At 45.1% G+C, this 27,948-nt stretch overlaps 1 protein-coding gene and 1 long non-coding RNA gene across 4 annotated transcripts in view; one reads left to right on the top strand and one right to left on the bottom strand.

Moving 5' to 3' along the window:
* Window positions 1-1,696: 1,696 nt before the first annotated feature.
* LOC109285925 (uncharacterized) lies at window positions 1,697-15,667 on the bottom strand. The gene is made up of 4 exons (XM_019498459.2): window positions 15,584-15,667; window positions 8,295-8,402; window positions 4,230-4,346; window positions 1,697-3,737 (listed from the first exon to the last, which is right to left on the bottom strand). The coding sequence occupies exons 1-4, from the start codon at window positions 15,665-15,667 to the stop codon at window positions 3,486-3,488; spliced, it is 561 nt and encodes a 186-aa protein (XP_019354004.1). The 3' UTR covers window positions 1,697-3,485.
* Window positions 7,304-27,948, top strand: part of LOC132249384 (uncharacterized) — a 165,282-nt gene continuing 144,637 nt past the window's right edge. For 2 of the 3 annotated variants that reach the window (XR_009460865.1, XR_009460864.1), the window contains exons 1-2: window positions 7,304-7,433; window positions 15,572-15,717. This is a non-coding gene — a long non-coding RNA (uncharacterized LOC132249384). Of the gene's footprint in view, window positions 7,434-15,056; window positions 15,240-15,571; window positions 15,718-27,948 lie in introns of those variants that run through there. The other variant, XR_009460866.1, reaches the window with a different exon arrangement.

Here is a 27,948-nt window from a genome sequence, read left to right as displayed (position 1 = left end):
ACATTTGATTTTTGTGAAGTTTATTCACTGAAACCAATTCAGTTGTTATTTTGCTGTGATGCTCAAATCTCTGTCTCTCCACCCTAGCAATGCATGTCTCTGTCCAACCTCATCCTTCTGATTCTTTCTACACCAGGGGTAGGAAATTATTTGGGCTGGAGGGCCAGTTAAGGAGTCTTCGTCAGCTGTTGAGGGCTAGGAGGTGGGGGGAAAGCAATTGATCCTATCTGGCCCACTGCTGGGAGCTGATGAGGGATGGCTGTGCCCCATGGCACTGCTCTACTGCAGGTGGGATGGCACGGGTAGTGCAGACTCTATCCCCCTGCATACCACAGCCACCAGCAACTGGGCCCACATGGGACAGCGCACAATACAGTGCACTGAGTAGCTGCTGTGCTTGTCCGCCCACTGCAACGAACCACTACTGCTGCCACGTCACAGTGGGAAAGTTGGGGGTGGCTGCCCAAGGCCAAGTTCTGTGCTGCCCCTCCCCCCCATCCCCCATAGCTGGCATGGACTAGTGGCACAGCAGCGGCTCATTGTGACGGGCAGGTAGGATGCTAAACTACACCTTGTCCCAAGGGGGCCCAGCTGCCTGCAGCTGCAGTCAGGACTGTGCAGCCGAAGTGCCAACAGGAAGCCAGGTTGTAGGGGAATTGATGTGGGGCATGGAGGAGTCTGAATGCTGTACAGCCCAGCCTAGCCCCAGCTTCAGCAGAGAAGAGTGGCACAGGGCACGGCCCTCCCTCAGACTCCAGATAGGCTCAATTAGCAGGCCAGATATGGCCTGTGGCCATATTTTGCCCACCCCTGTTCTCCAACCCCCTTCTCCCTGCAATTGGATGGCATCCTGTCAGCTGGGATCAATAGGATGTAAAATGAGCTCTTCATTCTTCCCAAGTCCCCCAGGATTGCTACCGTTGTCTTTTGTTGTTTGAAACTCTCACCATCCTGGCACTCCATGCAGACAACATAGAGGCAATCTTCAACTCTTTCATAGTGATGCCAGGTCTTACAATTTCATGAAAGGATTTGGGCTGGCATGGGTCTGGTGGGAAAGTCTCTTTTAATTGGCTTCCTGCCTCACTTGCCCACTTTGAGTACTGACAACATCAGCCAGTCAGACTGCTTGTGAAGCAGGGAAAGTTTTTCCTTATTCCTTCAGCAACTCAAGAGGAGAAGAAAATGCCCAGTGGCTCAGGATGCTTCTGCTCATCTTCCTGCAATGCTTGGTATGCCTCACAGGAGAAGGGAACCCTGCAGCAGTTGTTCCCCCTCAGTGAGCAAGAGAGAAAAAGAGCCTCTCACTGCATCTGCTCTGTGGTCTGGGAGAAGAGAGGGGTAAAGAGTTCTAGCAGGTGAAGACTGATAGGTTGAACTGATGAAGGCCAAGTAGGTACTGATGTGTGGGTGGTCAGGATTGATGCAAGGCTGAGAGAACAGAATTGATCTGGAGTTTGGGAATTGCATTAATTTGTTGAGCAGGGGAGCAAAGGAGCAGAAATCACATCTCAGTAAATTTAGGAAAACTGGTAACACTAACTATCTCCCACACAAATGCCACTACTGTGCATAGGCAGGACGAATTCAAAAAATCAAAATACAGCCCTCAAATTAAAATACAGTTTCTCTGCTCCCTGCCCCCCCCCCCCCCCCCCCCCGGCTATACAAAAATTTCAAGTGTTCTTGGGTCTGATTCACATTTGTGAATTTCTTGAATTGGGCAATACTGCTTCTTCAGGTGAGTACCAAACCTCCCTCCACTACCAGATGCAATAAAAATGGAACAATGTTCCTCTCTCCTTCTCATGGCAGCAGCTAGATTACTTATCTGTGCCCTAACTATCCCCAAACCCAAGAAGCCTCTTTCTAATGCTCTTCACACTCACACTGCTTCCCTCCAGTCTGGGCAGGGTTCTGCCCCCAAACCATCTTCTGTGCTTCAAGCCATGGTATGCCTACCATCCAAATCCCTTCTCTGGACCATCCCCACCTCCCCCACATCCTGCACCTCAAGTTCAAACATCTTGCTTATCAGGGCTCTAACCTAGTCTGGCCTTTTCTCCCATTCAATTGGACTAACCTAGAGCTCTCTTAGCCATAACTTTTGTCCTTTAGTTTCTGGCTCCTTCCTCCATGTTTCCATATTGCCCTAATGTGTTGACTTCCTTTTACATCTGTTTGCCAAGCCACCAACTTCTCACTGAAATCCTTGCAGGTAACCTTCAAAGAAGCCAGCTAGTTTAAAATGTAACTTTAATGAAAACATCAAAGCTGTGCTGTAAGGACTTGGGTCATGATGATCCTATTTTGTCACAATTAAAATTGGGTTGTAAGCCTGTTGTCACAGGGGAGAATTGATGGCCCTTTAAGGGGCAAAATGCAGCCCAGGGACCAGATGTGGCCTGCCAGGCCATTCTATCTGGCCCGCAGGGCCCCTAAAAAAATTTGAAAATTAATATTAATCTGCCCTGGGCTGCCTGTCATAGAGCTCTCTATGGCTTGCTGAAACTCAGTAAGCGGCCCTCTGCCCAAAATAATTGCCCACTCCTGGCTTAGCTTCAACCTGTGACTAATTAGCTACTGAGGGGGAAAAAAACTCCAGCAAGTTTTTAAGAGGGAGAGCTGCAGGGAGGATCTTGCACAAGGATGTATGTCCAAGAAAAAAGGTGGAAGGGAGTTTGGCCCTGATAACCAGGTGAAGAATCTGTGGATATCTACTCAGTAAGTACCGACAGCACGTATCATTTCATCATCATCATCATCATGAACAGTAGCAGCCTACCCTACCCCACATCAGGTTCTTCAGTGCGAGGCTTTAGCACAGGGCATGTGGCAGGATCTAGGTTGCTGGTCTTGGCTAATACTGAATGGTGATTAGTGTTTGATCTTAGAACAAGGTTGGGGATGCTGACTGTACGCTTCACTGAGGTGCTGACTGCTAAGGTGGCCAGCTGTCTTAATCAAGAGCAGGGAGATTGAGAAAGAAGCAGGGTCTCATAACAGATTGTCTTGAAGCAGATCCTGTAATGTTTGTCTTCTCTTCATGGCAGAAATTAAGGAAATGCCATACCTGTGTACCAAAGGAAGGTTTGGTTTATGCGGTTAAAAGGGAACAGTGCAGCTATCCCAGCACATTAAACTGAAGAAATGTGTTTTTTCATAGATTTATAGATGTTAGGGTTGGAAAGGACCTCAATAGATCATCGAGTCCAACCCCCTGCATAGGCAGGAAAGAGTGCTAGGTCTAGATGACCCCAGCTAGATGCATATCCAACCTCCTCTTGAAGACCCCCAGGGTAGGGGAGAGCACCACCTCCCTTGGGAGCCCGTTCCAGACCTTGGTCACTCTAACTGTGAAGAAGTTCTTCCTTCTTTTTGTTTTGTTTCTGTTGGGGTTCCCCCCACCATCTTTTCATTAAGCAATCCTCAGTCCTCTGTTTCAAGAGCTGAATGTATTTGAAATAAACTTTTTTTTTTCTTTTTTAGAATGCTTCAATTGAACAGTTATAAGTTGTATCTGACTCCACAACAGCAAAGTCTTCAAAATTGCCATTTACAATTTCTACTGCAGATTCTTCGTCCTCTGGATCTAATGATAAAGGCTCACTACTGTTGGTCCCGTTTCCACCTTCTGCGGTTAAATAACAGGATTCATTTAGCTGAGTTATGTTTTGGTGAGCAGTTGCTGGAGAAAATCTCTCACTCTGTAGTCTTTGGTTCAGTTGTTCTGCAGTCTGAAAAAATGAATACGTTGCTTTGTAGTGAGTGAAGGAAGCAGGCATAAACTGCATTTGAACACATATTTTAATAGTGGATCCTATCTTTCCATCTCCATATAATTCAGACGTCACTCCAAGTGATGTGAAATCTAGCCAGTTTGCTCAAAGGAAATAAAATATAAATGCAGCAGCTGTGAACAGCATGTCTTGCTACAGAACATGGAAATACACTATTCTACAAGTCTCTTTCTCTTGAACTCTTTCTGCCCCCGCCCCCCACCCCCCCACCCCCTTGGTCCTAGAAGTCTGATGGTTTTCAGTATATACAAATTAGCAGCCCAGTCCTCCAAACATACTGCTGAGTGTAGTGCTCACTCCTGTGACATTCCTGGCTATGTTTTGCTAGCACCTGTTACAGACATCTGATATCTAGGCTATTTTTTAAGTAGGGGGGTGTTTTTAGGAGGCAAAGACACAGGCAAGAATGCTGCTGCTGAATTAAATTACCTTTTCTTTCTCTTCAGCAGAATTCTGAATGTCCTCCAGGGTCAGATCATTCACTTCTTTTATTTTGATATCAAGCTTTTCCAGCCTGGCTGGTGGTTTTCTTAGTAGGGCTTCTCTCTGTTGAAACACATCAACAATTAGAGCACAGTATCTGGTGGGTTAGGTAAGATTGGAATGAGCTGAAATAGCTGAGAAATATTTCCTGCCTCTTTTTTGTATGGATGTTAAGTGGTAGTGCTTTGATGTAAGAGGCTGGAAGGAATAGCCTGTAATAAAATGGACCCAGCTGTGCAATCCTTCATATGGGTGAGCACTTGCTGAATAGAGTGGTCCCATGGGCACGTCATGTGCAAGCATGTCTGCACACTCAAGCCCAGAAATAAGAGGTTCATAAAAGCTTGTTTTAACCAGGAAGAGCACACACCAACTGCTGAAACTTCCTTAGCCTGATAAAGGGTTTTTGAACCCGAAAGCTTGCTTAATAACTTTTCTCCAACTATTTGGGTTGGTCTAATAAAAAATATCAAATTCACCCAAGGAACCTTGTCTGCCTATGTCCTTAGACCAACACGGCTACAACCTAAACCCCTGCAACATGTTTTAACTTTACAATCATTTAGTGCAGGGTTTTTCTCTGTCTGAATCAGCAGTCCAGTCCAGCAGACATGGTCAGCTGAGCATAATGCCTTTCTGTAGTGGATCCAGGGACAGGGCAAGGGTGGTACAACTGCATCATGGCATCCCATCTGGATCCATTCCTGGTGCCTCTATTATGCCAATGGTATGACACTGGAGATGGAAGTGTTGACCCATACAATAGGCAGTTTTGCCACCACACCCTGCTCTGACGGTTAGCATCAAACTGCTTCCATGGTTCCTCTCTCTGGAATGAGAGGATAGTTTGATCTCCTATGTAAGCCTTATCTGTGACTTCACTGTTGCAGTAATAATAGCTTATCTTGTAGTGGGGGAAAGTGGATGGAGACTGGTAACCCATTTCTCTAACAGATGTCCAATAATTAGGGACCTACCAAATTCATGGTAGAAGTGGGGTGTACTGTAGCTCCTTTAATCTTGCAGGTTCCCTCACTCCCTCCCCTCCTGCCCCTGCTGATTGATGGAGGGGCCCTGCTTGCAGCTCATTCCTGATCTGCGGGGAGGCAAAAACTGTGGTTTTAAATATGACAGCATTTTTGCCTCCTGCCACCAATTGGCTGAGGGGGCCCAGATGGCCATGCTGTTTGGTGCCGACTGGCAGGAGGTGCAGAAACAATGCCATGTTTAAACCATGGTTTTAGCTTCCCTGCTGCTCAGGAGGGAGTGGAGGGGTCCTCCGCTAATCAGCAGCAAGGGGGGAAAAGAGGCAAGGTGCGCACGGGGGAACATGCAAAATTAAAGGAGCCTCCGTGCACTCTACTTCTGCCATGAATTTGGTAGGTCCCTACCAATGATAAGTTTCTGTCACGCTGATGACAAAGGTAGTGTAAGAGTGATGAAGAATACCTTGCATTTGAAAGCTTGTTTAACGTTATCCCAACTACACTGTTAGTCCAATAAAATATACACCCTAAAAAAAATCCTTGCCTCTCGCACTGATGACAAACAAGGGCCCTAGAGGTGGAAGTCTGTATCCAGTTCCCAGCCCCTAGACACAGTTTACAAATATCTCTGCAAATTAGACCTCAGTCCCAGAAAAAAATCACAGTCAAGTCCTGCAAATGGTATATGTGCGGGCCAGGGGCGAGCCGGGCCCATCTTTGCGCACGCGGGCTGTGGCCAGCAGCCCGGGCACGCGGGGCTGGAGAAGACCGGGGGCGAGCTAGAATTAGTCACGGACGCGTAGTGGTTGATTTAAAGATTATTTACTTACACCAAAGATGGTTGTGGTGTAGGCTGGACAGTTTCCAGGTTCAGCTCTGCTTAAATCCTCGTTAGAGGACTACGACAAATTCGTTCTAGCCCCAGAGTGGTTGAAGCTCCGCGGGTTCGGTAGTTTCTCTCCCCCGGAGTTGCTGAAGCTCCGTGGGTTCGGTTCGGTTCTCTCCCACAGAGTTGTTAAAGCTCCGTGGGTTCGTATCTTTAAGATGCAGGAAGGGATACGTCTAGGAATTTATCGGCGACGGGGAAAGGCTAGAGGCTGTTCGTTCTTTTCCCCGGAGTTGTTGAAGCTCCGCGGGTTCGGTTATCAGACCTCTATTGCCTTTTAAGAAAAGCGTTGGGTCCAAAAGGATCCGCAGCGCTTAGAGATCTTCACGCTCTCCCCCTTGAACTCCAATTGCTCTCTCTCCGACTTGGGCGGAAACCACCCAAGCCCTTTATACGGCTAGCAAGCCAATTGCTAGCCGCCACGTGTGCATGTATTAGAATCGGCCAATAATGTGGCACGAATCTTCATACAAATGGTGGGAACTCTTTGCACCGTGCATTTCTTGGATGCAAAAGAAATGCACCATGCAAAGAAAGCTTCGAATTGGCGGGAAATTCTCCGTTGCACCGGGGTTCTCTTCTGCAGCAGAAAACTCCACCGTGCAAGGAAGCTGCAATTTAGCGGGAAAAATAATTTAGCAGTGCCGAAGCACACTCAAACAAAAAATCACAACTTTGGGTTGTGACAGTATAGAGGAGGGGTGTTAAACTCATTAGGCCCCACGCATGTAGATGAGTAGTGTGCCACATGAAGAGTGTGGATCCAGTCTAAGACCCCCCCAGGCAGCATTGCAGGCCTGCTAATAGGGCTCTGTGGACCATAACTTTGACCTCACAGTATAGAGAATGACTTAGTATGGGGAGGGGGGGAGAAAGGAGTGAGGAAATAAGAATTTCTTCTGATTACCTCCTGATTTACTAGGGAGTCTCTTTCTGTAGAGATGACATGCATACGCAAAATGATGAATAATAAGATGCTTAACCATCACATACATTTATTTTAGCCTTTCCTTAAAAATGCTCAAACTTACTGCTAGCTGTGACTGTGGACAACAAATCCCAGAAGAACCTGGAAGCAGGAAGAGGAGGTGATGAGCAACCCTAAGAGCCCTCTTACTGTGATTTCTGGACTACAAATCCCAGAGACCTCAGGGGCAGCAGGAAGAGGAAATGAGCAAACAGCCTATGTTGGCTACATGCCAGAGAGCCAGACTCTAGCACCCCCTGGCTTCTGGCTTAAAACACTGCAGGCATGTGGCTGAATTCCCTGACTGGAAGGTAAATGTCTGTTCAGTTCTGTTTCAGTTTAATTTCTGCAGTTGAGACTAACTTGCAAAGACTGAATCGATTCAGCTTGGACTTTTTGACTGTTTGTACTTAACCCTTATGTTTGGATATTCAGGAGCCTTGTCTCTGGGAGCCCTCTAGTCCCTAGAACTGTGAGAGACAGCAAAAAACAACTCTGAAGGTACAAAACACCCCATCAAACATACTCAATACAGCTAAATTCAGTAACTTCTAGTTGCATTTTTCTCTAATTTCTAAACTAGTGACACCATTTTTTGTTTAAATACTGGCTTCATAAAGATTAATTTAATTTTTTTAAACATTTTTTTGGGTAAGGACACAGATATGAATTGGAGATGCCCAAGTAGCTAAGAGTCCCAAGTATCTTGATTAACTGGAATTGTAAACTCCAAATACTGCAAGACTGAAAGTAGGAGCTATACGTTAACTTCTGCAATATTTGTGCATATGATTTTTTTTTTTTAAACAAACTGTGGGACGGAAGGGTGGGTGGGAGTGATAGAGATAGATGTACACACATGGATAACAATTTCCAGTGGCTATTTTAGCAATGGGCGATCAACTTTGGTCATTGAGGACCACCTGAAAGAAATGAAACTTGTGAGCAGCTTCTTTTTTCTTTTGCATTAAATGCACTACAAAGATATTTGTTTATCTGTTGTCTAACCTCTTGTTCCTCAGGCAGTGAAGTGCCTGTCCTGCAAAGTGCTTACCCTTGAGGCACAGAAATTGCAATGAACTAGTATCTGTATGCACAGATTCAACACTTAGTGCATTTTTTATTTTTACAAATCTGGCCATTAGAAAAAAACAGTGTCCTAAGACACTTACCATGTTATCAGGTGCTTCTTCATTTCCAAAAGGTGTGCTTTGGCCCTTAATGATTCCCTGCATTTTAAGCTCCTCAAGAATTTGTGATGACTCTTGCCTTTTCCGCTCCTGTAAGTGCATTTGTTTATTGATAAATCCACCACTGACTAATGTGATGTCTTTAAAGAGAAAATGGTTAAGATGATTACTCACACAGCATTCAGATCAAGTGGTCAATTTAACTTTGGCGTCCCTTACAGTCCTCTGCTTGTTTGTGTGATTGAGGTTGCCCAATGCAAAGTATCTCCGTAAAGCCTCATGCACTGTTTAAACTGAACATTACACTTCTAAGTGGCCTAAAATGGTGCATTGACTCTGTACTGGTTTCCTGCACAGGGATCCATGCTGTGGTCAGCTGAATCCCCAGGAGCACCTTTTAGAAAACATTTAAGCATATGTAGACATTTAAGTGCACTGTTGAACTATGGCCTTGGTGAGCCTTTGATTCAAGATAGCCAGACTGAGAGCACTTGCCATGCATGAAAAACTATGCAGCTGGATGGTGCTTGTATTTACAAGTACTAACCTGCTGTAAAGTTTATTGGTTTACTGTGGCATAATAGAGCTGAATGTGTAGACACTGAGACATTTATAGTGGAGCTAATTAGGCAGCTCCTCAGTAAATGTCTCATATAGACATGTCCACAATGTAGTATCTTTTGACTTATTTTTGCCTAGTTGTTCTTTTTAACTTTCAACATAGTCTAGCAAATCAGTGCACTTTCCAATAAAGTTATATCTGTTTGTGCTTTGATCTTAAGATGAAAAATGTAGTGATGGCCCCTAGCATATTAGTAAAGCATCTAGTTTCTCTTTAACTGGAGAAAAATGTGTCATGTTATATGTGATAATGTGCCACATCATCTGCACCTCCCTCTTCAAAATCCTACATCTGCCTGTGCATGTGTGTATTCATGCACATGTAAAACTGCAGCACAATCCATTCATATGTTCAGTCTCTCTTCCCCAAACTAATACAGGTTCCTTACTCTAATGAATGAGAACTCAAGTCATGGCAATGGACTTCAAGTCATTTTTAAAGAGTAGCAAACTCCAGTGTTTGTTTCTCTTGTTTAGGATGAAACAAACAAAATCACACTGGATTTCAGTTTTACTAAGTTTGTTTGAAATTCAAAATGTTCACAGTAATTAGGAAAATAGAGGTTGTACCAAGTAAATAAGTTTTGTTAATATTTACTAGTATGTTTAGTATACACTTGTACTACTACTAAAATTAAACTTAGAAAAAGGTCAAAGTTAGAAATTCTGTTTACACTAATACAACCTGGTCATTGCTACATTGCCTTGGACTATACAGTTTTTGCTAGTTGAGGATTCACCCTTTGTTGCTTTTTACTATTACTTTATTCCTTAATCTTGTGCTTACTTATAGCAGCATTTCTCAACCTATGGGTTGTGATCCAAAAGTGGGTTGCATGAATATTTCAAAGGGTCCCAAGCTGCAGAGGGGCAGTGGGAAGACACCTACCCCTTCCAGTGGGGAAAGGGGGTCGGGGAGAGTTGTGTGGCCGGTGTGGTGGCACCAGGGCTGGTGCCTGTGCTCGTGGGGGTGGGGCAGCCGGGAGACACTGCTCAGGGTGTGAGAGAGGCCATGACCAGGCTTCCTGGCATGGCACAGCATGGCAGCCCCAACCCAGATTAGCGGGAAGGTACCACAGGCCACTCCTCCTCCCTCCAGCACATGCCGGGGCCGGACTCACTCCGCTGCCACCCGCATGAGCAGGAGCCGCTGCAGCCACTGCTCTCCTGCCTGAGTGGGGGTGGGGGGCGGCGGGGGGGCAGGGGACTGCAGGTCAGGAATGAGGGATACTAGCATGGCCCAGGAGGGCAGGGGACTGGGACTCGGGCCCCAGCAGGACTAGGGGGGTGTGGCTCGGGACAGGCCATGAATCTTTGCAATTGGGTCCCAGTAGGAAAAAAGTTGAGAACCCTGACTTTTATAGCATGGATTTAATGCTGGTGAAAATTGTTGGATAGACCCTATTTTGAAGACCCCTCTCAGCTTAACCACAGAACAGAACAGGACCTAAAAAGGTGAAGTGAGTTTCATACTGCCTTGCTTATGTTTCCCAACTGTTACTGGGAGGGATTTTTGTTAGGAATAAAGTTGAGGTTTGCTTTCTGAAGCGCAATGGAGAAGTCTCCCAGGAGGAGTAAAAATGATTGCACATTGTGATAGTGAGAACTGAGTCATGGTGTGACCGGGGTAGGGGGCGCGTGGGGGAAGGAGAGGGAATAAGTCATCAGATAGGAATGAATTTAAGCTCCAACTAACTTGGCCTAGATTTGAACTAGTGATTAAGGGCTTGGTACTGTAAACACTTAAGGTGTCTAAGTGCTACAGTTTAACAGTTTTTTGCAGCAAACAAACTCTGAAGTGGAGTTTTTCTGATCTCCTTCCTTCTCAATTGGTATGAGCTCTGTTTGGCTACTTGCTGTCTGCCCATTATTTCTTTAACTAAGAGATGTTGGCCTTTTTTGGAACTTCTCCAGGTAACCATCCTCTACTGAGTCCATCTTTGAGTGTTGCTCTACTGTGTGAGGTGCCCTTTGACCCACCTTGTCCTTTCTGAAAGATGGAAGCAGCTGCTTTCGGAGGCATGTCATTCTTAGCCTGAAGCATAAATAAATAATAAATAAATAAATGAGCAAGCAAGAGGGGCCCTTGTGGAAATTAGCTGCATTTATGTCTAAAATAGCCCCATAAAACTGGCAGGTTTAAAGCTGAGCAGAGCAAAGTTACAGCTACATCTGCCGCTGCTCCAGTGATGACCTGACAGTTAGTTATGTTCTGTCACAAATTGTTGGTTAGGGAGATAAAATCCTTCCTTAAGGGCCACTTTGAGAATGGAAGCAACGACCTTTTAACCCTGGATATGTCCTTTACCAAATTAGATGAAAATCTGAGGTTTTGAAACAACTCTAAATAAATGTTGTAATTGCTGGGAAATGGGTTGGAAGTTGTGATAATGATAAATGACATGTTTTTTGTGCTTGCAGTTGTAGCCTCCATGAGGCATATGGGGTTGTCTAATCCATGGTGCACAAGGACAGCTGCTTTGTGTGTGTGGTAGGCAAGTCCTGGGAGCTCAGTAAAGGGAGGCACCAGAATACAGGTAGGGTAGAGATCCATAGAGCAAAGTGGGGCAGGACTCTGCTGTGAGAGGAGGTGTCAGCTATTACCTCCAAGACCCTTCCCTGGCCCTGCAGTCCCTGTTGAATTCAGAGCTTTGGTCATCAAACAACCTGTCATGTGGCCAGGGTTGGGTTAACCTGGCTTTCAATAGTGAATATCCACTTGCAGAAGTGTCCTGCTCCTGCTTTGCTCCACGTGGCTGTATGCTGGTAGCTCAAGCCCTATGCCTTTATTTTGGTGTCTCAGAGTGCAATGTCTATCAGGTATGCCTCTGCAGGGAGGGAGGATTAACCTGTTGGGAACCTGCCAAAAAGACTGGCCACCACTGTTTAATTATATAGAGGGCAATGACTGTGTTCTCAACTTTATTTCAAGCAGATGTGCTTGTTTCTGACAAGCTAGACCACGATGCTGCCCCTCACACTGACAAGACTGGTTACATGGCTATGATTGGAACTGAATACTCTTTCCCCCAACATGTACTGTAGTTCCACTTTTCTGTGCACGTGCCCCTTTTCTAACCAGAGGATGATAGCACAGGAAATCTTTGCAACTTCCTTCCTATTTATTTCAGTGATGAAACATAAATCCTCTAAAGACAGTTGCACAAAGGTAACTCAGAAGTCCTCCATGTGGAACATGTGCATGAGGCCCAGTGAAATATGACAGCAAGTAGCTAATCAGAATGGGTATAGCAGCCAGTCCATTGTTGAATCCTGTAGTGCCTCCTCACCACTCAAAACAGATGCGTGCAGTTATGCACCATAATGTTTGCATGTACATGTGCCATACTTGAGATCATAAACAACTCGTTAACATAACCTACCTGCCTAACCATAACCACAATCATCCTTAGGGTTTTCTCCATTTGAACTAGTTTATGGACATCAGTGAAGGAGCCTGATGGATGTGGTGTGAGAAGGCTGGGAGAATGGGGGATCTCAAGGGACACAACCAACAGAATATGTCTGAAAATTAAAGAGATGGTTACAAAGGGTTGGAGAGGTAGCCAGAGATCATCTTAAACAAGCACAAGAGAAACAAAAAACTTACTATGATAAAGGTACTCAAGAAAGGGAATTGCACAAGGGGCAAAAAGTTTTGGTTCTTCTACCTAGTGCTACAAGTACATTTTTTACGTGTTGGCAAGGGATGTTCGAAAGAACTAGACAGGTTGGCCCTGTTGATTATGAGATACTACGTCCGGGCTTTAAGAAAGAAAAACAAACTTTTCATGTTAATTTGTTGAAACCATGGAGTGAACCAGAAGGACTATTGGTGACCATGCTCAGAGAGCCACCGCATTTAGGGCAAAAATCCATTAGTTTTCAGAGCGAAAGTGAAACAAATAAAGGGGTAAAATTCGGAGACTAATTGACTACTGAACAAAAAGAACAATTAGCACTCCTCATACAGGAGTTCACAGATGTGTTCAACTAGAATCCTGGTTCCGTGAAGGGAATAAGTCACAACACAGTTACTCCCGAGGGATGAGTGGTATGAGAAAAATGGAGGAGAATTCCATATCACCGATAGGAGGTTGTCAAGATGGAGATAGATAAGACATTGTCTCAGGGAGTAATAACAGAATCCCATAGTCTGTGGAGGAGCCCCCTTGTAGTAGTACCCAAACAAGATGGTACTCTACGGCTATGCGTAGACTTCAGAAAATTGAATGAGATTTCAACATTTGATGCTTTTCCAATGACACAAACTAGTGAATTATTAGAGAGAGTTGGACAGGCAAAATTCATATCAACACTGGATTTGACTAAAGGATATTGACAAATACCCATGCAAAGAGAAGATCAAGCCAGAACAGCTTTTGGGACACCATGAGGGCTGTATGAATTTAAACGCATGCCATTTGGTTTACATGGAGCTGCAGCAACGTTCCAACGGCTGATTGATTGGGTCCTAGCCCCACACCAATGATATGCGGCAGCATATATAGACAATATCATTATTTATACTGATGACTGGGAGCAACATTTAGAAGCCCTCTGTGCAGTCCTGCACGAGTTATGCTTAACTGGTCTGATGGCGAATCCCAGAAAATGCACACTAGGGAAAGCCGAGACTAAGTATTTAAGTTTCCTGGTAGGTCAGGGTTGTATTAGTCCTTTAACAGACAAGTTAAAGGCGATCCGAGACTATATGGCACCCCGAATGTGGAAACAAATGAGGGCCTTCCTAGGATTAGCCAGTTACTACCTCCAGTTCATTCCACATTTTGCTGAAGTCACTGCCCTGTTGACAGACTTACTAAAGGGAAGAGGTAACAGGCCACTCAGGTGGAGCGAGGAACATGTAGAAGCTTTCAGGCAAATGCAACAGGCCTTGTGTAAGGAAGTGGTGCTTCACACTCCAGATTTCAACCGTCCTTTTGTCCTACAAACAGATGCATCCAACAAAGCCGTGGACGTAGTATTAACACAAGAGATGGATGGAGTGGAGCGTCCTATTGCCTACGCCAGTAGGAAACTACAACCCTAAGAACAAAGGTACACCACAATTGAGCAAGAGTGCTTGGCCATTAAATGGGGGGTGGAATACTTTTGCTACTACCTCTTAGGATAGACACAAGTTCACCTTAATAATGGATCATGTCCCGTTGAAGTGGCTAAAAAACACTCAGACTGATAATGTATGGATAACCCTTTGGGCCTTCACCTTACAACCCTTTCATTTTGATATTGAATTGAGACTGGGTTGTGCCAATGTGGTGACTGACTTCCTCTCCCATTGTCACTCAAACGAAAGCTCCTCAATGAAGACTGACATCACTGGAGGTGGCCACCATGAGGGGCTGGAAAAAATAAAGGCACCTAATGGCATCTGAAGGGGGAGGATGTGTGAGGAGGAAAAGGAGATAGGGGAAACGGGGACTGAGACCACGCCGGAAAAGAGGCATTTCCGCAGCAGCTACTATTTGAAGTTGGGAGGCAGTGGTGCGGCGGGGGCATGGCATGCTAAAAAGATAAGAGTGAATGGAGATCGGAAAGGAGAGGAGCCGTGGTGCAGAGACTGGGATGGAGGAGTCCTGAGAGTCAGCTCTAGCTGAACGAGAAGGACTCAACGGGAAGGGAAAACCGGGAGCCCTTGAAGAAGCGAGAACAGTCAACTCGTCTAGAAGAGAAAGGCGCAGCAGAAGCTACGAGAAAAACAAACAAAGAAAAAAAGAACAACGGCGGATTCCCACCGGTGTTAATTAAGGTCAAGTTCATTTTTTTATTTTATTTTTTTCTGTTTTGTCTCCCCGGTCTCGTTTGGGATCTGGATTTGGACCAATTGTGCTCTGGGAGCCAAAAAAAAAAAAAAAAAGAAAAGGAGGAGAAAAGAAGCAGGAGACTGAAGGAAGTTTCTTTGTCGTTTAATAAAAGGAAAATATAAACGGTTCAAATAGTTGACTTTACCTAATTTTATGCATGTTGTTTTACATTAAATAAATGCAACAATGTGTCCTGGGAAATTGATAAATAAAAGCATTAAAAAAAAAAAGGTTTTGTTTTACAATAAAGTAATTTGATTGACCGCATAAAAAATTTGGATTTTCTTAGTGATAAGGAGTCTGGGGTTTGTCCAGAAGAGCTGGAAGCAAGATATCAATCGAAAAAGAAAATATTTCTATCTATATTGGTGGAGTCATTCTGTGTTAGTAACAGCTCCCAACTGATAACATCGAATTAGCATGGCGGGCGAGAGTCGGATTTAAAATGCAGAAGTGCTCAAGTCAGGCTACCTGAGAGGTAAGATCAAAAACCAAACTCTTGAGTAAAAAGGGAGAACCCCACAATAGCCTACACATTAATTCATCTTTCATGTTAAACATACAGTTTGAGGAGCTCTGGCCCACTTAGTAAAGGGAGTGAGGAAGACCATTTAAAACAAACAACCCCCCCTCCCCCCACTTCCATTCTCTATAAAAAGCATTGCTTATAAATAACCCCTACAACAGTGTATAAGGCATACAAGTCTAGGTGATTTCTAAGCCCTACTCTGTGTTAAGAGCTCCACAAAGGAAGCCCATCTCTCTGCCTGTACAAACATCTTTTGTTATGCTTTGTTGTTGTCTGCTCAGGAAATCTGTTACCCGGGTCTTGGTTTCCTGGCCGCTCTGCAACTCCTTGTTTGATGGCTGCACTTCATCAACCGTGTTGGAAGTACTGCAGCCCATGATGAGACTGTAACCAGTCTACTCCTCTTGCTTGCCTGAAGCTCCAGAAGGTAACTCTACTCTAAAATCTTCCTTAGGAGCTTGGCCAAGCAGTCACTAGGGACTCTGGCAGTTGCCAGGTCCTGTTGCTACAATAAATACTGCCACAAAAGGTCCCAGGGCTTGGAATGCTTCAGGTGACCTCACCTAAGTGTGACTTGCTTCTGTAGCTCCAGGGCATGGGATGCAGGAATGTCCCCAGGCTATTTACAGGAAGAAATGTTTTCGTTTATCTACTTCAGTTCTTCCCATGACCCAGAAATCTGCATCGCCTCTAACTAACAATGACAAAAGATTTCAAAAATGTATTCCCCATGCCACACAACCCAACATGGGATACCAAGGATTGTACTGTAGCTAACTTTGTGGTTGGAAGAAAACTAGTTCAGAGAAAGGAGAGAACTTTCAAACATACAGCAGAAATACCAGAGAAGAATACTTATTGCTTTGCTTCCGTTAATTCCCATAGGGTTTGGTGAGTTTCCAAACCTAAAACAGAATATGGTCCCTGCTTCAAAGAGCTTCTGTTATAAAAGATAACAGAGAAATGGTAGGGAGAGAGAGACAATACTGTCAGTGAAATAATGAAAGTGATAACGGGCTGTACCTTCATAAAACTGTGTTGTAAGAATCTAATGTTTTGTCTGTAAATTAGGGAATTGATAATTGGCTGACTTGTAGATGAATTTTATTTTTCTCCACTTAGTGTCTTGTGGACATCACATCAAGCATCCACAATTTGTTTTAGGGTGTGTATATGTGCCTATTTCAATCTTGTGTTGTGAGCCAGTGTGACCCCCCCCCCCCCCCCCTCCCCACACACACACCACCTTTCTCTCTGGGTATCTTGGTCAACCATGAAAAAAGGTCCGTTGTCTTTATTATGTTTCATGCACAAGAATATCCTGGCCAGTACTGAAATTATGGGGGTGCTTTGCTTAAGTAGACCTGTATGGATGCTTACATGACAAATATCTATGGTTTTGGCCTCAGTCAGGGGTGTTAGTGTAGGGGCAGGCAATTATTTTGGGCGGAGGGCTGCTTACTGAGTTTTGGCAAGCCATCAAGGGCCGCAAGACAGGCAGCCAGGGGCAGATAAATATTAATTTTCTAAATTTTTTTAGGGGTCCCACGGGCTGGATGGAATGTCCTGGTGGGCCACATTGGGCCCGCGGGACGCATTTTGCCCACCCCTGTGTTAGTGCCTCTTTTGAGGATGAACGTGGAGTTAAAAGACAGAGTGACTGCAAACTCTAATTGCTAATAGCTTTCAGCTGGGAATCCAGAGGGGCTTGAGAAGCATTCACATTTGAGAAGATTTTTCTCTTCAGATGCTAAATTTTGTTCTTGCTATATAGCTATTGGTGACTCAACTTTTTTGTGACAGTTCTGGATTTAATGCACTAAATCTCCATTCCAATTTTTTTTCAAGTTTTACACCAGGTGTTTACAGTATGTATGTGATCATAATGCACTATGATTGCAATGTTATTTATGCATTAATTAGTATGACTCATAGCATGAAGCAGGTCTAGCTTGTTTGCTTTTGTGATTAAACAATCACAATGATGCAGTATCATGATTTTTTTTTCTTTTACAGTTGCATAAACAATTATTTACATAATCTTGGAAAGAACCCAGTCATTATAAATGTATGAACAAACATAAAGTGATTTTTAAAAAGAGAAATTAAATGTCAAGAAAGAGAGAGCTGATTAAACACAAGCATCACATCACAGGTTATAATATAAATGGAAGTCAAGGAAGCTTTATAAATCGCACGCTTGTGCATTTTTGTATTTGTTGTGCTTAACAGTGACGTATGAAAGAGAAAGTGAGACAAATGACAATTGAAAAGAAACTGTGTGTACCATGATACAGGATGAAACAAATTAACACATGGAAAATGCAATACAGTGGGCACGTCTACATATGCTCATTTACTGCGCAGTAAATGACATTACTGAGTTGTATAGGTGCATGTCTACACGTGCATGCTCATACTGCTCAGTAAATATGGCTACTTATGCTGACTTGGGCATAAATTTGATACCTGCATCATGCATCAATTAGTTACTGCACCGTAATGCACATATAGATGCCTTACTGCACATTAACACTGTGCGTGGACTGACTTGAGACTAACATTAGTCCCAAGTCATTCCATACTCAGTGTTAATGCACTTTAATGCCTGCACATGTAGATGCCGGCCTATTCTGACTTACTGCACAGTAACTTTAAGCCGGCATAAATGGACAGGTAGACATGTCCATTATATCTTAAATTGTTTCAGGGGAATCCTTTCCAGTTCTTGGCGGTATGTATATACTTAGACCTTTTCTCACAAAATGACTTACTCATGTGCATAAAATAATATGAGACAGATTTTATGAGGAGCTCTACAGCCTGCTTTTACAAGATTTGATCCTATGTTTCCTAAAGCTTCTGGAAAGGTCTAGACTAGATCATGAGCACAGTTAAGCATGAGTGTGTTTTTGCTGGATCTGGGTGTAAACACGCTTAGTGGGCTCATCAAGAAGTAAGGAAGGAAAAAGATTTCCTAATGAATAAAATATATTCAATAGCTTCCTTTTAAGAAAAGGAATCCACAGATCAGTGTTCTGTGAGGTACAGCAGTTGAAAAGGAGAGAGACCTGTATTTAGAGGGGAAATGGGTCATACTTTTTTTCTTTTTAAATACATCCTTTTTTTTTTTTCTCTCCCTGTTTTTAAAAGACCAAATCCAGTCACATGGGAGTTACATTGGGGAGGGGGGGGGACGACGACCCAAAATTGCAGCAAAATCCAAAGCTGCTGTTTAAATACTTGCCAGGTGGTTCTTGTGTGGAAGGAATTTTAAATATACATTATCCCCGCCCTCCAACTATCCCTACATTTTCAAAGTTGTTTTGTTAAATGGCTGGGAGAAGCTACTAGCAGCCAGGATATCCCAAAGGTGTATGACCTTTATTAGACCTTGCACTCCTGAATTTCCAAAACTTAATCATTATGCTGAGGGGTGGTACAACGAGCAGTATACAACTCGCAATAAGTGTTATTGATCCTATAAAACCCAAGACCTATGCTACATTGTCTCTGCTGCCATCTCTGATGCTTTCCCCACTGACTACATCTGTACAAACAGAGAAAACCTTCAGGATAGTTGGAGTCTGCTGTTTATTATTAACAAAATAAAATTGAAACACATAATTGAAAAAAAAAAAAAAAGGATTGGCAAATTTGACACTGATGGAGGAAAAGAAATGTCAGTCCCTGAAGTACCTGCAGCCATGTTTGCAACCTTCCAATCGTAGAAACAAGACCAAAGGGCTGGATTTTCGGAGGCACTAAGCATGTGTTATTCCCATTTTAGTCAATGGACAAAATGGTTAGCCCTTCTTTTGCCTGTGGGGACTGTCTAGATGTAATGACACATGATCTGGCCAGAATCCTTGCCAATGAAGCACTTATCTCCTGAGGGGTCTAATTCCTCAGTCTACAAGCATCTGTGGGGTAGTTCTACAATCCCAGAATGAGATGGCTGCCTGCAGTACTCTCATTTGAATTTGAGGGAAAAATGTATGTCAGTGGAACTGGAAGAGAAGAACATTAGGAAAGGAAATGTCCCAGCTGGACCAAGAGCCAGGAAGATGGTGAGAGAACAAGGGATTCTACCTGCACTTTCATCCCACTGTGGAGTCATCTGACCCTCCCAACACAAATCTTTTAGGCCCTGTCTACAGAGTTGTACTGCTTTAGCTAAGGGTGCAATTGCCAAGTGGTTTAATTAACTTGGGACCAAAGGCACACAACCTCAATTAATGCCTAGATTTTATTGAATCCATTTTTAATTTAGCAAGTAATTAACTTTAAATCAGTTGGATGCTATATACATATATACACACAGCCACAGTATAAGAACACTATTAATCTTGCAGTCAAGCACTCAAGTAGAGTTAAAGATGACTGTGCAGTTTTAAACCAAGAAATAAACGCCATCACATGGCATTGTATTGACATCCCTGGTATGCATCAGCAAGGTTGAAAGCTCTTTCTCAACCACACAGATCTCTGCCACTTGAGCTAATGGAGTAGTTAATTGCAATAAAAGGTTGTAGACCAGCACCAGGGGGGAATGAGACATGCGCTTTGCCAGAGGAGTTTCCAGGTATTTGACAGTTGAAGGCTGGGGAGACTTGGAGTGAATTCTTTTCTAGGCTTCAGAGGGGAGCGTGTGCTGTGGGCACAGACTCTTCTGCTCATTTCCCCCAAGCAGGCTATTTCTTTCAACCTGCCCTGCCCTGATCCTGTTACTTCTCCACCTCAGGATCCTTGTCCCAGGCTCACCCAGCATGTGAGTCTGCTCTTTGTACTTCCTGACTTAATCTTTCTCCCACACACAGTCCCAGTATCCTTGTCCCACCATCCCTATTTCTTTAGTGGTTGATCCTTGTTTAATCTATTCCTCCAACCAAGACCAATTCCCTTTCCATCTCATCTTTTTTTTTTTTCACCTTGTCCTCTATTTCCCAAGCAGGGTCCTCCTTTTCACCATCTTCAAGTCCCAGTACCCATTCCTGGGCTTCTCATCCAGCTTCAGTGCCCATTCCCTTGGCTCCTTGTTCCAATTGTGGCCTTGTAACTTGTTGGTCTCAGGGTGATCTCTGTCCTACTAGTCCTCAGTCCTACTCTGCTTGCTTGGACAGCCCCAGTCTCCTCCTAGACTCCTCATCCAGTCTTTGTCTCCTTCCACCCTGCGTTCCTGTCTCGTTACCCAGCCAGTGGGGTGTTGCGGGTCCTAAGGTGCATGGTTGAAAGCCCAGGGGTCACAAGGTTGAGGCCATAGCAGAAGTACTTATGGTATGGTCCTATCAGATTCCAAGGAATCTGAAAATTCTGCTAAATACCTTGTCACAAGGATGTGAAAAAGGAAGGACCCAGCCAATTTCAGCCTTCCCCCTTACTCCAGCTAGTTTTCCCTCTTCCTTCCCTGGCAGCTAATCCCAGTTCCCAGTGCTCCACGCTAGGCTCTTTGGCTTAATCCAGGAGTTTCAAACTCACCCAGGCCAGATCGAGCCCACAAGTCTTCTCCACTGGCCAGTTCCAGATCCAGTGGTGGTATGGGGGTTAGCACCGAGTTCCTGCCCCTCCTTCCCCCCTCCCCCAGGTGGGCTTGATAATTGAAAATTTGGTGATGCGCTCTGGCTCCTCTAGGATCCCTGTGGGCTTGGTGAGGTAGATCCATGGACTAGGTCTGGCCTGTGGACTATAGCTTTGACACTTGTATACTAATCTACTCTCCCTGCCAGTTCAGTTTCCTTCTGCATTCAAACTGCTGTTTTCACCTCCATGATACCTGGGCCTAGTAGAGGGGATCAATGAGAGCATAGGAGAGACAGACCTGTCTGGATCTGTAGCTGTGGGGAAAGTCTACCGCTTGGACTCTGGAGAATTTACTGGCCAGAATCAAAATCCCTATTGAGCCTGTGTGAATAACAATTTATTGAAAACTCATAACTAGGCCATATTTGGGTGGCTTTTCATAGGGATGGCAGAAGATTTGTCCCTGGACTGTCTACCAGATTTCAAGTCCCTTCTCTAAAGCATGAAATTACCTGAGCTTGTCAAAGGAAAGATCACCATGGTATAGCCAAAAAATATATTTTTCCTTAGTTTCATTTTTGGACATGACTGAGATGCTCTGCCCAATTTTTTTTGTTCTTCAAAAAGTAACTATGATAATCAGCTTGAAGCAAATACCAGGCATGAAAATTTTCAACCAGATGGCTTAGTTCAGGGACATCATGGCTAGGGATAGACATACAAAAAGTCTGACCCTGAATTGATTCAGTCTTTGCAGGTTAGCCTAACCTGGCTAGGCTGAACCAGTTTGCAAATGCACAGACATTCCCTCTGGACTGAGAAAAAGCAGGCATATGCCTGCAGTGGCTCAGGCTGGAAGTCAGGGGGCACTAAAGCAATCCTCCCTTCGATTCTACAGTGCTGAGCTGGGGGGGGGGGGGCATGGCCACCCTGGTAGGGTGCTATGATTAGGGAGGGGTTCCCCCCACCCTCACTGCTCCTGACTAGCAAGGGAGCCAGCAGGGAGTTGATGACACAACATTTAGTACCCTATCAAGAAAACAAAAGCCTTTCTTATTAGTTCAAGCTCTTCTTAAACAACTTTTCCCAAGGCAGGAGCAGAGGGACATTACCAGCTGACCTGTTGATTAGCTCCAAAAAGCCCTAAGCAGACACTGTCTTGTCTGCCTTTGTCCTGTCTGCCTTGCACAGACACCTCTCGGCATTAGCTAGCATACTACATGTTGGCTATGGTCCATGCCAGGGGAGGGGAGGAATTCTTGCTTGAGCAGTGAGTGGCAGGGGAAAGTCAGGTAGGTGCTGCTGTGCCTGAAGTCTCTGCAGGAACTCCAGCTAGGGAGAAGAGGGGAGGGGCCAGCCCTGCTCTGGAGCAGACAGCACAGCCCAGGGCTGCACAGCATCTGGGATGCTGGGGGACTCTGGTTTAAGTTAAACCAGAAAGGGGTCTGGGACAGATATTGCATAAACCAGTTTGATCCAAATCAGTTAAGTCTGATACTACAGGTTTATCTCAAGCAGGTTTATCTTCCACCAGGTTTATCTCAAACCAGCTGCAGCCATTTTCAAACTGGTTTATGTGCACTGAATGTCTGTTCTATTACAGGTTTAAACCAGTTTCTGATCACTTAAACTGGCTTATGTGTAATGTCTGTCCCTAGCCAAAAAGATCTTTCCTTTCCCAGGGGGTATTTGAGGTGCAGGTAACGAAGCACAGGACCTTAATCTCTATCCTCCATTTATTGAGGGGCTCTGAGCTCCATAAACCCCTGAGACCCTTTTTACCCTTCCTCCTCTACATGCAGAGTAGGCTTTGTAGGGGTTACTTACATCCTGTGCAGATTTTGAAAGAGCTTCTGAAAGCTGGCTAATTGCTTGGGGATTCATGAATTCTTACTGCATTCCTGGGTTCAGTTATGTGAAGGCAGGGCTCCTTTTCAGGGCAGTGAAGCCTTCACACTCTGGACAATTTGGCCTAAATACTCCCTACCAGAAGATCAGGGAAGTGGCTCAAAGGTTGCTATTTGAAAAGCTTTCAGGAAACATGGGTAGCTGCAGACTGCTGTCAGTGTAGCTCTGAACCATTTTACAGCTGGCACTGGCTGCTGTGTGTATGTGTTGCATACCAGTGCTGCACTTGATCCCAGTTCTGTACGTAATCTCTCCATGGTGACTGCAAAGCGTTTGTGTCTATTTAAGGAGAGAAAGGGGGTTGAGTTTTCTGCCAGAATTCCCACTCAGGTAATTACATTTCTGCCTGCAGAATTTCCCTGTAGCTTCAATTGAAGGAGTCATCATTCTTCACGCCTTCTCCTAGAAACTCCTGGCACAGAGCTGCTGTGCTTCTGTAACCCAGCAGTGGCCACTCTGCTAAGGCAGATGAAGTGCCCCTGCCTGTGCTGGGGGCTCTGGTTTAAGTTAAACCAGAAAGGGGTCTGGGACAGATATTGCATAAACCAGTTTGATTTATTTTATTTTAGACTCATTCCTAGTGAGGAGAATGGTATCAAATCAGTCTGTGCCACAGCCCTCAGGCTTCAGTGTGTGACTCTGGCATAACAAGTTGGCCTGGCTAGTTGTACTGCTAAATGTTCTTGGGGCAGGTAGCTAGAAGCCAGTGAAAAACAGATTAAGAGCCAAGACAGAACCATGTGGGGAGAGAGGAATTTCTGCCTCCAGAATTATAAATGAAGGTGTTTAAACTCTACTAATTATTTCTCTCTCTGTTTTTCTGCTTAAGCAATGTTTGTAAGAGATGGTAGCAGAGAGTTAGCTAGTTACCACCTTCTTTGCTTCTTTGCATAGATCAATGTTGTGAAGGTGAGGTGTTTTAGATATCTTCCTCTTAACACTAAAAAGCTGTAAAGAGCAAGTGTATTTCAGATAACATATAATAGCATTATATGACATAGCATAGCAGTTATGCTATCATATAATGTTACTCAGGGTCAGCCTTATGAGTGGGTGACTGACCACTCAGGGTGCTGTGGTCAGGTGGGGCAAGACGTGCAGACACATGAATGCTCACACAGACATACATGTGTGAACAGCCTATATTCATAGTAGTGCTCCCACCCCAGCTGATCCCTGCCCCAAGGAGGAGTCATGCCCAGCCCACCATCTGCCTCTAGCTGGTTCTTAGGGGGAGCTGGGCTGGACACATGTGGGTGAGGTGTCAACAGCACCAGTCCACCCACCTTGCTCCCACACAGTACCAGTGGTGCCTGCCCGCACACCTACCTGGAGCACCATACCCACTCTGCCTCCCTGCTGAGCAGTGGGGGAGGGGGACAGGCCAAAATATAAGTTCACCCTTGGCAATGCTTTCCCTAAGACTGGCTCTGATGCTATTATCACATTGTGTTTTCAGCATAACATCGATTAAAAAAATACAATATTAAGGAAACCTTATTTAGTAATTTTAGTCACAAATTTAGGTTCAATTATTAAGTTGAAACAAACCTAATAAATAAAAGTAGCTTTTTGTTCAAAGACCCATCTTGGCAAAGCAATTAAGTTTTCTTAAGTACTTCAAAAACATTTAAGCTTATAGTTAAGTCCATCTTTATTCAACAAAACACTTGCATACATGCTAAAGCCTTTTGAAGTCAAGGTAAATATATGCCTTGCTGAACCAGAGCCTTATATAGAAATTTGAATCCAAGGATGTCTGGCATTTTTCATATATTAATGTGATAGGACTTGAGATGCATGCAATAGATCACAAACAGAGCCAAGAACATTTGCAGCACATTATTTACTTGCAGTATTTGGTTTCTGTTCACACGTATATCACGATGGATCTGAATATATTCCTCATTCAGGTTTTTAAATGAATGCTGTTGTATGTGTGCCTGTATGCATGGGCAGACACGTGCCTGCATGAGAGGGACAGGGAGAGAATATATTCTATAATAATATATCTATGGACTGATTGACTGTGAATACTTCAGCAGAAGTAGTCGGCCTTCAAAACTCAAGCTGTGTTAGTTAGCAGTAATTAAGCACATGATGTTGCTTCAGTTTGCCTAACCCTTATAGTATTTGAAAGAGGTCCAAGGGCTTTGAGAGAGAGTGGATAAGCAGATAAGAGTATTTTAGGACATGCTTGACTTCTTCCTTTTTGGGCCACCCTTTGACAAAGCAGTTAAGACATCTTAGTAGCTTCTAGAGGCATGAGTTTGAGCCCCTCCCCAATGCACATAGCTACTTCCCTAGTGTCAACTCAGCTGCAAGAGTACCTGGTCTTTCAAGATGTGGAATCACTACATCACTCCCTTGTTTACTATTAGTTATAGAAACTAGTGTGTCCTAATTACCTTAGTCTTAAAGGCCAGTGGTTTTCACCTTACGTACCCCCTGTCGATTGACACAGCAAAAACGAAACCAGAAGTCCCACTGTGGCACTTCCAGTTTTGCTGCCATGAGCCAAGTCCCACTTTTTCCACTACATCCCAGGGCAAAGCAGCCTACGTGGGGCATCCCTCCCCTATCCCCTGGCACACTGACACTGGGGAGTGAAAGCCCTGGTGCACCGGACACAGCAGGAGGGACAGCGGCTGGAACTTCCAGCCTAAGCAGGCAAAGACCAAAATGCAGGACCCGTGTACCCCCTGCCCGTGTCTCGCATAACCCCAGGGGTACACGTACCACAGGTTGAGAAACGCTGTTATAGGCCACTAGGCTTTCAAGGACCTTCAGTCTCCTTCCTATGCATGCAAACAAGTATTTTTTAACTGTTATTTCTAAAAAATCTACCTACTACATTGTGAGAGGCCAGGATTTGGGGGGGGGGGGGGGGGGAGGAGGGAAGGGGGTGATGTCTTTTATTGAGCCAACTACTTAGTTGAGAGAGATTTTGAGCAACTGTATTGTTTACTTGTTGGGGCAGAATTTGACTGTTTTTCTCTCATTATATTAAAATAACTAGAGGTGCACCAATACATTGGTCCATATCGTATCATCACTGATAAAAGGAAAATGGACATTATCAGCAATTGGCTTTTTTTGGCTGCTGTGGCCGATACTGTCACAGGGGCAGGAGCTGGGGCAGGTGCTGCACAGCTGGGCTAGGGTAGTGCATAGGACAGAGCTGGTGGCTTGTCCAGGGGATGCTGGGAGGAGGGGGGCAGCTCCCACCACTGTGCACATGTCTGGGGAAAACATGGGATCTGTGCTCAGGGTGAAGGTGGGCTGCCCACTTCAGGCTGGGGCCAGGGACAGTGCCGGGCTCTTCCCAGTGAGGAGGCTGGGCCAGGGCCGCGCTTGGGGCAGGTAGTGGTAATGCTGGGAAGGAGGCTATGGGGGGGGGTTACGGCCACCCCAGAATTCACTGTAGCCTCCCCCCATAGCTCCCGCTCCCAGCTCCGCCACCTCCCAGCCCCACTTCTTCCCTCACTGTGGGGACCTCAATCTTCTCCCCCTATACCCCTTCCCTCCCCCTGCCCTTTCCCTCCAACAGACTTACCAGCTGGACACTGCTCTCCAAGCTGCTAGGCTATATATCAGCAATCGGATCAGTATCAGCCAATATGGCTCATTAATAATCAGCCATTGGTATTGGCCCAAAAAATCTTTATCGGTGCACCCCTAAAAATAATTGTATGTGTGTGGTGCTGTTTTGAAAGGTGAGCTTGGCTGCTCATCCATCTCATGTAATTGCCATGTGACAGGATTCTGAGGAGGGCCATTTGGTAGCTGATTGTAAGGCTGCCCTAAGTTATCTTTACGACTAGTATAGCTCTATCCCTAGCATAGTAGGGCTAGAAGGGACCTCAGGAGACTATCTAATAAAACTCCCTGCTCAAGGCACAGTGTTTGTATAACCTAGTGATTCTCAACCTTTTTTGACTCAAGGCTCTCCTTGGAAAATGCCAGCTCTTAGCTTTCACTTGTTTTTTGACTACAGAAAAATAATAGAGCACATAGGCACCAAGTATTTGGGGGCCTGAGAGCCTGCCCCACCTCAGGAAGAGGGCTGTTGGGGCCCAAACCTGAGGAAAGGAGAAAAATGTGGGAAATCACAGGTTACCACTTGCAGGCTGGCAGAGTTCCAGCCTGTAAGGGGCTGATTAGGACTGGGGGGGAGCAGGGAGGGCAGTTGGAGGCAGGGGGTGCCACATGTATGTGCGTGTGCACATGCATACGGCAGCCAAGCAGTGGTGAAGAGCAGCTTCTGCATCTCCCTCCAGGTAAGTTTAAGAGGGTGGGGGGAGGGGGTACAGGTAACATCTTGAGGGGGAGCACAGGTAACAGCAGAGAGGGGCAGGCGGGTCAAAGCGATGTGGTGGGGGGGCACATGCCCCCTGAGATTTTTGTGTCCACAGAGGGGCTGGACCAGCTCTGGGCAGGAGCTGCGTCCATGGCCCAGTGGGTGGGACCACAGCTTGCCAAGGTGAGGCTCGGCAGCAGCAGTGATAGCAATGTGGAGTTGTGCCCCCAGCTGCTGCTGGGCAGGCAGGGTGCATTTCACCTTAGTGGTCATGGCTGCCTCCCACTCCGGGTTCTGCCTGCTGGGCTGTGAAGGCAATTTCGGCCCAGAGCTGATCTGACCTGGATGCAGCCCTGTGCCCTGCACTCTACTGTGGGCACAGAAATCTCAGGGGGCACATGCCCCCCCACATTGCTTTTGCTCTCCCCCTGCCCCCCATGCATCACCTGTGCCCACACCCCCCTTCCCCACATACCCACTGTGTCCCCCTCACACTGGGGAACTGGGAGTGGGGGGCACATGTCTATCATTTTAGCCCTACATCCCCCCACCCCCAGCAAAAAGAAAAGTCAGTGCCTATGATAGAGTATTTTCTCTGTTGCAGAGGTCTAAGAAGCATCATAACAGATCAAAATATCTTCAACCCTATGGATTCCTATTTGAAATCTTTGGGTTTGTCTTGTGAATCATGTTCAGGTGTTTATACACCTAACAGTGCTAATATTGCATGTCACCATATGCCACCCATAAGAGGATTTCATATCACACCAGGGTGCCATATAGCACCCTAGTTGAGAATCATTGATCTAACTTGTTTTTTAAAAAACACTGAGAGCAACCCCGTCTCACAAATTTTATAGGCCGGTTTGGTCCCTGGACTGTGTGAATTCAAATATGGTCTAAAGCTACCTGTGTCCCTGCTACCACCCC

The sequence above is a fragment of the Alligator mississippiensis genome, chromosome 3 (assembly GCF_030867095.1).
Source record: "Alligator mississippiensis isolate rAllMis1 chromosome 3, rAllMis1, whole genome shotgun sequence".
Taxonomy (NCBI): Eukaryota; Metazoa; Chordata; order Crocodylia; family Alligatoridae; genus Alligator; species Alligator mississippiensis.
This window is presented reverse-complemented; position numbering and strand designations above follow the sequence as displayed.